At 36.2% G+C, this 11,601-nt stretch overlaps 1 protein-coding gene across 1 annotated transcript in view; it reads left to right on the forward strand.

Moving 5' to 3' along the window:
* Positions 1–10,383, forward strand: part of LOC150076498 (uncharacterized) — a 143,157-nt gene extending 132,774 nt beyond the window's left edge. Inside the window, exon 2 of the mRNA XM_090387754.1 lies at positions 9,500–10,383. Within this exon, the coding sequence (XP_090243880.1) occupies positions 9,538–9,972 (435 nt within the window). The 5' untranslated portion in view covers positions 9,500–9,537 and the 3' untranslated portion in view covers positions 9,973–10,383. The remainder of the gene's footprint in view (positions 1–9,499) is intronic.
* The last annotated feature ends 1,218 nt before the right edge of the window (positions 10,384–11,601 follow it).

An 11,601-nucleotide genomic window follows, 5' to 3' on the forward strand; every position in this document is an offset into this window, starting at 1 on the left:
CTATACAGACTACAGGCAAGTAATACACAAAACGATTCACACCTTGTGGCCAAGATACATGTAACAGACAGACAACCAATAAATTACATCAGATAAAGCCTAATTGAACTGTGGCAGTCTAGTCTGCGCAGAAATCGTAGCGGAAGTTGTTCTGGCACGGACCCGCATAGGACACAGTCATCTGACACATTCTTTCTTGCTGAGGGCTGATGACCCTCCTATGTACGAGTCTGATACAGTTTTATCCCTGAAACATTTTAATAATATGCGCTTTACCGCTTTTAACCATCTGACCGAACCTTATACACTCAGTCAGATTTTATCCGACAATGACAAGGTGTCAGCTCTTTAATTTTTTGCAGCTTACTGATTTATATACATGTATATAAAATAAGCTTTATACGTTTTTAGAATATATACCGCCTTTTAAACTTACGCCTTATCTTTTGACCAAGTAGCCTCTTTTAAAGTTACCAGAATCTATTTTTACCTTTTTTTTTTCTTGGCGCATAATAGCCACTGCTGCTAATGCGCCATTAAAATTTTAAACCAAACAAACAAATCGTCTGTGCACGGTAATAATCAATCTTTCCACACCGAATGAAAAGGCCCACACCCGGTGTATTCCATCTTCCACACACCGGGTGGATTCCGGGTTCCAATCTCGTCAATGATGCGAATAATTGTTTTGGGCTTTTATCACTCTACAGGTGACTTATTCGGAGTCATACGTAAACCCCGGGCTGTTTTTCACTTCCAGGCCGACTTAGTCAGTCTCATACCTGGACAGCAAAGTTTTCCCCCTGGATACTTCGGTTTTCGTACAGAAAAACAGGAAAATCGACCGAAGAACAGGCACAATTTATTACATGGGCAGATTAGTTTGTTTTTGGAAGGCACTAATATTACTGTTTTGAACTTTTCCATTGATTTTGCCACGATGATTTTCATAAGCAGAGATAACACTTGTGGAATTCACATTGGATATCGTTAATAAGTTGCAAAGTTTCAAGATAGCCTAAGAGAGGATGGATTTCTTCATTATTTTGGAAAGAGTTGGTTGCGGTAGAAAGTAATTTGGATTTGCCACCCTTCTACGAATTGATTGGACATGAACAAATTTCGATGCAGAAGGAAAAAAAGATTAATCTTGTTATTGGGTGACATACTCAGTTATATTTATTATTACACTTTATTTACAGATTCGAAACCTTTATAGCCATGTTTAAAGAGTTATTTTGTAATTTTATTCACCATATAAGGGAAATTAAACTGGTGGGTTTCTTTTCATTTAGGTTGTCTTAAATAAAATCTACCATTTTTATTTTGCTCTAGATGTCTTTTCCTTGGTCAGCTTTAATCACTATCCCGTTGATATTCCATTTTTTTTATCTCAACTTTTTTTGCTCCCCCCCTCAAAATTTTGTGGATAGATAGATCGATCGATCATCTAGGAGTATATATAACCATTCAAATGAAAGAATTCAATGAAAATCTGATTTATAAAATGGAATATAAGAATAATTCGTAGTGCAGTGCAAAGCTACCGTAAAATTAATTTCGCTATGCAATCCACGAATAGCAGACCAGTAGTTCACGGTGTTATTTCAGTAACTCTACGAGTTCCTGATTTGAAGTAGTTAATAATCACTTGAGATAATAGTTTTCGCATCACGAGGTCACCCGAAAAATGAACATCGCGTCCAAACTGGGGTATCTTCCTCGACGTACACTGTGACTGGATTACATCTCACAAAGGCAAACCTAATCTCTTTTACGACTGCTTAATTCCAGTTTGCATTTCGCAATTTAAGAGAAAGACCGGAAAAACTCACATTCAAATTTTCTTTTGGAACTTTTAGCCACTAAAAACCCATTATCTGCTTGACAAATTTTCCAACTGATCTCTTCTGGAAAAAAGATCGAATCCACTAACTCTGCATAGAACTTTCTTCGCAAATAGCTACTTGGATTCTCATTCCGTTCTCGCCGAATAAACTCTGTTTACATTGGTGAGCATTAAAGAAACAAGGTTTCTCTCATTATTGAACGAGATTGACGCATTAGTATGAATATGCACGTCTGACGGACAGAGACCTGCTTATTTCAGGTTATGAGGGGAATATTTATGCTATCGTTTGAAGTAATGCTTGTTATTTGGGTTTTAAGAGCATTAGCAACTAAGGCCATATTGCTCCGGGATATGCGGTGGTCATTCCTTGACCTTTCCGCATCCTCCGTATTTGGTGGTGACGGGCTCGAACCCCGGTCTAATCAAGAAGCGTGTGCTACGCACTGCTGCTCCTTCCCACCTGGCTACGGAGGCGCCTTGAATTAATGTTCCATAAGTAAGTTAACGTTAACTTCAGTTTGAATCAGCGAGTTACTAATGGATAAATGTACTAAAATAAACCGTGTTGTCATACAGATGACATAATATTGCCCGTCACTTACAAAACATGAATATCATAGAAAAATAGCTTCAGTTGGCGATAACTGATCTAGAATGTTGGACGATGAAATGGTTACCGGATTTCTGAGCCAACAGCCATCTACGTTTGCAAGCAAAGTGCGTTACACTTGGACTCAGAACTGCCGATAGATACACGTTTGTAAGCTCATAACTATAATTGCAAGAAACTTAATTCAGGTTGGGTTTTATTTTCAAAGAGAAACGTTTCCACCCTTTGCTTCTGAAGAGGGCATTGTAAATCTTTCATGTCAAACTTCATAACTAACACAGTGGATGGAACCAAGTACTTATTAATTAATATAAATAAATCGCATTATTGCCTTGGTTTCTAAAGCGCCAATGAAATCCAAATGGATTAGCTAATTTCTTTATTACTTGTATTGATTATCAATTAGTTTGTGCTTTTGTGAACGAATTTCTGCTTGCTCATCTTCGCATTTCATCAAATATCGTACTGCCATTGGGTGATAATGAATACTATAGCTGTGTAGTTATTTTGTAAGTACAGAAAGCAGTGTTCGAAAACACCTGATACTGCAAAGCATGGTAATGTTCTTGGGCCATCTTTTAAACTTCTTACGCCCTGTAAAGGACATGAAATAAAGTCGTTTTTTTTTTTTTTTTTTGAATTTTTTTAAATAAACAGAATAGTTCGTAACGTAATAGCATAATCTCGTCTACTGGGGTTTCAAATTAAGTTATTTTAATGTCCCTTAACTGTTAGCCTTTAAATTTCCGCTTCGTCACTAAGCGGTATTGCTTCTGCCCCTCCCCAAAAATCCTACTGATATTTAATCATATCAAATGGTTATGACTGAGCATCAAAAGGATTTTCGGAAGGTTCAATCCACTCTGTGTAGTCACATTACAACTGAGGCAAAGATCCAAAATACATTTATTTTTGGTAATAGTGTCTGGATTTTGATGAAACCCTTTGCTGGCTTACGGAGATTTAATATTCTTCATGACTTATATAACCTGGGCTAACAGGATGGTTGTCCCCACTTTAGTTCTTCAGCTCCAGAGCTTTACATTCTTTATCAATTCTCGTTTTCCCTACAAGTTCAACCAGCGGAAACATAAAAGGGTCCATTCTCAGTACAATAGTATTTTCATTCGGAGTAAATAATGACTCACAGTGAAAGTTAACCGGAGAAATAGTTAACACGACAGGAAGAAAAGTTATTAGAATACATAATGGCATGCCCATTTCACTCATTTTCATTTGCTAATCATAGACACTCCATTGCAATACCCTAATTTCAATACCAACTTAGAGTTAAATGTATACTCATTGATTGCCCACTATATATCAAAGAGCGACGAAAGGCTCTCCTTTTCATGTGTGTTATGGGTCTTTAATGGCGCAGAAACTAAACTGGCTATAGTGTGCATGTCCGTAGAGATGTGTTAGGAAATAATTCAGAATTGAAGGCATTTCATTTTAGAAACTATTCAGAAGGACAATATACGCTAATTTTTTTCAGAAAACAAAAGTTGATTAATGTTTGCTTGGTCGCCATTAATATGCTCTAGTGATATTTGTTCTTGCAGTTTAGTCAGAGAAAGCAGGACTGATGTTCTGTCCTGGTGATATTGAGGACAGTCAATAAGAATATGTTTGACTGTTAGATGTACTAATCAGCGTGTACACTGAGCAGGATCATCACTTGAGTAGATGGAGGTGGGTCAGATGAGTATGTCCTATTCTTGCCCGTGCAAATACCACTTCTTCCCTTCTAGTTGTTTGGATGCTTGAATGCCAAAATTTTGGTTCCTGTCTTAACTGGAAAATTTTATTAGTCTGGGTGTGCCATAGCTCTTTCCACTGTTCCAGGCATGCTGCTTTTATGATGATATCATGGTCAAAGACTGGAATACGGAGAGGTCAAATATAATGTGTAGGGATTTTTTTCTGATATATGCCCCAGTTCATTACCCTTTATCCCTGAATTTGCTGGAATCCAAAAGTTCACTAAATGTTGACGTTCAACTTTCGAGAGCAAGTTCCTGATTTGGTTTAAAATAGGGTGATTCGTAGAGGAGCCATTTTGCATTGCTCTAATTCAGCTGATTTTCACATGTATTATACTCATTGGCCATACAGAAAGTCCCTGAAGATAGAGAAAACATACATAAAATGTTCATATTTCCTAAGCAAATCCATAAGTGTTGTAAAACAGATGACCTACTATTGTCCGTCACTCCCAAAACATGAATCCCATAGAAAAATAGCTTCAGTTGGCGATAACTGATCTAGAATGTTGGACGACGAAATAGTTACCGGATTTCTGAGCCCATAGCTACACAGATCTACCGATAGATAATAATAATACTCATCTCAATACTGTCAACTTCTGGGTTTAAGGAACTTTAATTTTACCATGTGCAACATCTCTGCGAATCACCTGCTTGTAGAAATCAGCAATTTGCGATCACTAAGTTGCGATGTGGACAAATATTCACTATATTTGATTAATGCTACATAAAATAATCAGATAACGAGCTCGGAAGGGCATTTTTATAGAGTCTGAACGCTATTCAGCGCAGCTTTTCTTACTGCCCGTGGAGGCTTCAGAATTTCCCAAGTGCAAAGCCATAGAAAAACAGCCGTCTACTTTAGGAGTAAATGAACACCAGTTATTTCTCAGGAGGCAAACGATCTTATGTCTCTGTCGGATACAAAGCCTTCCGAGCACACCAACTAGAAGTGTTTGACCTATAACGATTTTCTTTTTATCAATCTGTTCCTGGGGGACTTAGACCTATGAAGCTTCGCTGTCCGCAGATCTAAATTTTTCCTTATGAACTTTTTCCTTATGCCATAATTTATATAGATTCCTTTAACGCAGTATAAACTTCTTATCCAATATTACCTCCATCACAATAAAGATCTAAAGAAATAACTTTCTTCTTGATACCAGGATATTTTGGAAATTTTAAAAGCTGACCGCGGTATTTTATAATATTACAGTCATCTTTAATTTTCTCGAATGGATTATAACACATCATTTGCGAAGCAAGGAATCGTTAATTAACACAATCTATTTAGAGATTGATCCAGTAACCAACTGGTCCAAATCAAAAAAAAAAAAATGAACAGCAAATATAAACACACAGCCCCAATGAGAGTAAATTATATTAGCAAGTTTGCAGTTTGGCAGTAGTAGCCCTCGCGCCAAAAAATACCACCACCAACAACTTCACTTGTTCAAAATGTTCCTTGTTAAGCATCAGTTTTGGAAACTTCCAGACTCTTAACTTGACGCCTCAAACATTAGACCGTGTTATTGGAGACAGTCTACATGTACTTTCCTCTTCCTTCGATAACATTCTAATATGCAGATGCCAATCGTGTCTAGAAAGTGAATAATGAAAAGACATTTTGGCATTAGTTGCCCTTGTGGTTGTTAGGTTCTTATCATAACATTTTGAAATCTGGGAGGATAAGAAAACTCGATTATTACCAAAAACCTTTATTTCCCCTCCCTTGTTTTAAGTTTTCGGGTATTATAGCGGCTAACAAAAAATAAGAAAACCAACAATCTCCACATCCATATTAAGCACATTTGGTAATCTAGTCTATAAATCTCTCAATTGATTTATAGTTAAAGCAGTACAATATACAAATGCATAAAGTTTTTTTTTATAATAAAAAAAAAATGTTTAAATTTGCCCACTGTTACCAGTTAAGTGTAAGTGACAGTCCAACGTGCGCAGAATTGGTACTTAGAGCATCATATTTCGTAAAATCGAGACGATATAACACGTAAGATTCTTGCACATTCTTTTTTGATGGATGACCACCTATCTAAGGGTATTGCTATATCGTTTAATTACACTTACTGGAAATTAAAATTCTTCCACCTAGCTAATGTCTTTCGAAGTGTTCTTCAGTTCTGCTAAAAATTAATATGTATGACCTTATTTACTATACTTTAAAGATCGACTATGGACGTCTATTGACTGGGGAGTCATCAATACGTATGTGTCGATGAACGGCGTTTATATCTATATCCATAACGATGGTGAATGAATTAGCATTAATTTATATGCGAAGTCTTCCTGTGGGTAATTATCAACTCACGAGGAGTGAAATTACCTGCTAGATGAAAGGCAGTTTGAAAATTAAGTGTCGTTTGAGAGGCAATAGTTCTAACTGCTGAATAAACGACGCACCTTTCCAAACTGCACATTGCTTTGACAGTTTTATGGGTTAATTCACTTTCAAAATGAGTAAATTTTCCTATTAGAGATAAGTCTGCTTGCCTTTTGTGAAGTGAACTCCGTAGATGGCTCTTGAGGGCCGGGAGCGCTGTGCTTTCAAGTGAGTCGAAACGCAATTTCCATATTTTTGTCATAAATATCGAAATGTTGCACGTGGCCACATGCTGAAAGTGGGAGCGACATTTCTAGATTAACCATCTGTGGAATGCAAAATTTGCTTTGTGCCCGGAATGTAAAATTTAAGTGGTTTTCGTGGAATGCAGATGACTGAAAATTATTCTATGATTCTGACACTTTAGAGGAGAACGGCATTTCAAGAACTTAGAAACTCCTTGAGGGAACGAAGTGATTTGGTAAAGTTGAAAATAATTTCATGCTCTACCTTACAGACTACTAAAAATCAAAGTATAGGAGTTTTGAAGTAATCGGTTTCAAACCTGCAAAAAGGGGTTTTGCTGTTCCTCACTGAATCATTTTGTTAGCAACAATTTGCTATCTCACAAAAATATCAATGCAATTATCCCATCCCAATCATAGGACCTAAATAAAATGAAAGGCGTATAGATTCTTTCTTATGGAAAGAAGAAACAACCGAAATCCCCCAAACATCCATTCTTTGCCGAAGTACGAGACAAATTAGAGTGTTTCATAATTTTCATTTTTTTCCCCATATTGTAACTGCGGATAGGAGTATTGTCATTAATGAGAAATTCTTCAGCGTTTCGGCTGGTACGAATTTTGCGTTTTTAAATTTCACTTTTCTATCACTTGTTTGCTTCTTAGGGTTATATTTCGAATTTTAAAATTTAATAAATGAAACACTGGAATTTTAACATGGACTTTTAACATTGAGATACAAAGACCAGGGGCATCTGAGGACAATTGTCAATGATGTCTGAGAGGCTGGATCTTAAGGAATTTACGTTTGTTCAACTTGTAGAAAACAAAGCTTCCCTTTTTTGCTGCATCACGAACAACAAAAAGCGTTACTTTCCTGCATATTTTGGTCAACATTTTCTCAGCACAAATTCTCTATGAAAATGAACTGCTTAACGCAATATATCCCTACCATATTCATTGCTTGCCAGGTAGCGGGCGTCTAATTTATTTCGTGGATCCTGGTCACTGTACCAATTAAAATCTGTGAATCCTGATAATCTAAATATTTTTTTGGGAATCTCGAACACTGTCTCGATCCGAAATAATGCCAGAAACCAGCGTATTATCGCTACAACAAAATAGGCCCAGAACTGAAGACAAACAGGGCTAACGCCTAGATTCCTGATACTCATGAAGATAATACATAGAGAAATGTAAGGTTACATGGAGAAAGAAAAGGTTACGTAGAGAATTTTATCCAGAAGAATTTCGAAGACTCCCTTAAATCTGTAATAAGGGGACATTTTCATTGAAACGAAATGTGGCAAACAATTCCTTCGAGTCACATATATTGGGATATATTAATCAAAGTAAACACTACAAAAGACAATAAAAAAAATTCTTGTTTATACTCGGGCACGACCACCAAGTCAGTGGAGTTTACAATAAATCAATCAATAAAAATGTTAAATCGTATTTAGCATTCACGTGCTTGAACCCCGGTCACCTCAAAAAGCGTGTGCTACTGCACTTGCGCTTCTAACCACTCATCTCTCGACGTGATCTATGAATTGGACTCTTCCTGAAATGTCTGAAGAGAAAATATGTGCTGAGTTAATCGCACGGACTGACAGCTTGAACTGCCCAATAAGTCCAGATGTACTGAATTTTCTTTTTCAGGTGTTAAAAATACGTATACTCGAAAATGACATGTGCTGCTCCTGCATGCAAAAAATATTAATGATAGACCATGAAATTGTGATGTTCGTTGCCAAAAACCACACGCAATTAACTGCCGAAAAGCGCACCTTGCGTATTCCGGAGACTGTCAGCGATGGAAAGAGAAATCACAAATGCAATCGAGCCCGTCACCACCAAATACGGAGGATGCGGAAAGGTCAGGGAATGACCACCGCATATCCCGGAGCAATATGGCCTTAGTTGCTAATGCCCCTAAAAACCAAATAACAAACAAACACACAAATGCAAATATTAATGGTAGAGTTGAATATAGTATGCGAGGGGGCAAAAAAAAAAAAAAAGAGGTGAAATCTATAAAATAGCAACAAAACTTCCTACGTCCAGAAGGTTGTAGGGAGATATTCCATCGAACATAAAATGAAGTGACTGTTCCATTCAAAGAGTCGCTTACTCCCATCGAGCCCTATTTATTAATCTCTCAAAAATCCCCAGAGAATTGCTTGCGGCGCCACTTCTATATTCTATATCGTCACCCTCTGCCAAAATTCGGTGGTAGAGTGGAACCTCCAAAACTGAAGTAACCGCTGTTGTCACACAAGGGAAAAAAATAATGTCGAGGTGAGTGAGGTACCCTACAACTGAATCTTGGAATACATTGCGGAGGAAGAAAGGGACACAGGAGAGCGTCCATACTTCTTCAAAAAACATAATTTCAAGGCTAAGAAAAAGAAGCCCTCAGCCAGCACTTCGGAAGCCGACCGACAAATCTACCAAGTCCAGATGATGACTAAATTCATACATATATCCAATTTTAAAATTCATACATATATCCAATTTTTAATTTTTTTAAAAAATTAATATTAAATATTTTGTCCTTCTATAGACACCATCAGGTAGTGGCTTCTTAAAAACACAGCTTTGTATAATGGCTTATATTAATTTTATTTGAACATAAATCATTAATTTAATTTATATTAATTTGCACTTTTTTTTTTACAGGTGACGAAAGTGGACCGATCCATTAACAACATGTGGTCATGGCCAACTCTCTTCCTCAGAATGATGCTAGCAGTATTAACCTCATCGACAGTAACACGAGCGACAGCACGTTTTCAAACACTCGGCCAAGCACATTATCCCCAGGACATATGGCGATCCTTGAGATGCACGCCAATAGCCAGTCCAATGCTATTATCTACGTGGTTGTGGTCCTCTCGCTATACGCGGTTGGAATGATCATTGTGATGATTAAATATATACGAACAGAACGTTACGAAGCGCGACTTACGAGACTCTTTCACGAGATCATGAGAAGAGATCGCTTCTTTCGTTTGTCCAGGAGACGGTCGTCCGTTCAAACTAAAGAAACTCCAGCACCATCTACAGTAATCGAAGATGACATGCCACCGACACCAACCCAAGAAGCTACACAGGAGTCCGTGCAACTGGAAGTCATCGAAAGCAACTTGTAGTATACAAATTAAATTTGATATGGCAAGTTCGGAGATCGGCAACTTAACTACAAAATGTTTTGTACGAAAGAGAAAGAACTGAAAACTTGAGCTTATGTTCCCTATATTTTGTAATTGACACTATATGTTGTGAATATAAATATATACACCATTCCCTGACCAACAGTGTCTAGCGCTCCAGAAACTGAGCCTTATTAGCAAATGACCCTATGCACTAAGTGGTAAATGTTGTTTCGTACTGCAGACCAGTCTTGTGTTAAAATTCATTTTTCTAAAAGATTTTGTGAGATAAGTCTCATTTTATCCTGTGGCCTTTGAATCAGTATCTGTGTATGTGCGTTTGCAGTATGAGTATTGTAATATCGAATTTCTTAATATACAATCCTCCATGAGACAAAGTATGTTACGTGAAAATGCATTTCGAAATTTAATTTCAATTTTTAAAACTTCAAAGATCAATATATATAATCCTTAAAATTTTCATATTTATTTAAATTCAGTCCTATTATGATACATCATAAACGTCCTCAGAATCATATTTAATTTTAATCGCAATTAAACTCAAGTGAATATAAAAGGCATTTTGCATAATGAAAATTAAACTTCAAAATCCTATCAACTTTGTTTCTTTTTTTTTTTTTTGGAATTTAATGGCTGTCAATAAATACTACTGGGTACTTTAATTGTTTGTTTATTTGAGTCACAGCTTGGTTATATCAAATTATGGATAAAACTGGTTATGATAAACGAATAAAATTACAGGTTTAACAGCAAAGGCGCAATAATATTTTAAAATTGATCGTATTATATTTAAAGTACGATGCTTTTAGAACTTCCTTTTACAAAATAGCAAGAAGAGAATGGATTGATAATTCCACTAACGATATTTCTCCTCTTGACATTTAAAAATGTGATGTGTTCTATAAAAGAAAGCTTTAAAATAATTGACACCACTATTTCTCGTTTCAACGAGAAACTTAATTTCCGTATTTAATTTAAAAATGTGGTTTATTTCGCAATCTAAAACAAGAATACTACTAAACAACTTGTATAATTTAAATTTATAAAGGAAAAAAAATTATTAAAATGTGACATGTGATTCTCAGTTTTTAAGATTAAACTTCCATTTTGTACAGAAACTACTTTAAATTTTTCTGAACTTTTTCTCTTTCCGGGACTTGGTTAACATTCATATTCCACAATGTGGATAGCACAGTTCGTCGCACAATGGTCTTTAAACCATTTGAAGCAGCAGTTCATGGAATTTTCAAATGTTTAAGATATTCAACTAGTAGATTAAGATGCTTTGAATTTGTATTTGCACACAATACATGTAAATAAATGTATATATGTGTCTTTTCTGGGTGTATATGTTTAAAATGCCTCTAAGATGGCTCACTTCTGAAAATATTCAATACACTAAAGTTTGTTATAAAATAGATATTTTGGCCAACGAACAATGATTCTTTTATACCATTGCAGCTGTTGGCAACATTGCTTAGTCTTATATCTTTCACTGGAGGGCATCTAGTTTGAAAACGTTTAGTTTATGGTCTCGAATTACGAGCGATTTAGATACCAGTTGAGTTTATAGTGTGATATATGGCATTCTACCTAGAAACGATCTTT

This window comes from Mastigoproctus giganteus, chromosome 13 (genome assembly GCF_048544385.1).
Source record: "Mastigoproctus giganteus isolate SK-2022 chromosome 13, ASM4854438v1, whole genome shotgun sequence".
NCBI classification, from domain to species: Eukaryota; Metazoa; Arthropoda; class Arachnida; order Uropygi; family Thelyphonidae; genus Mastigoproctus; species Mastigoproctus giganteus.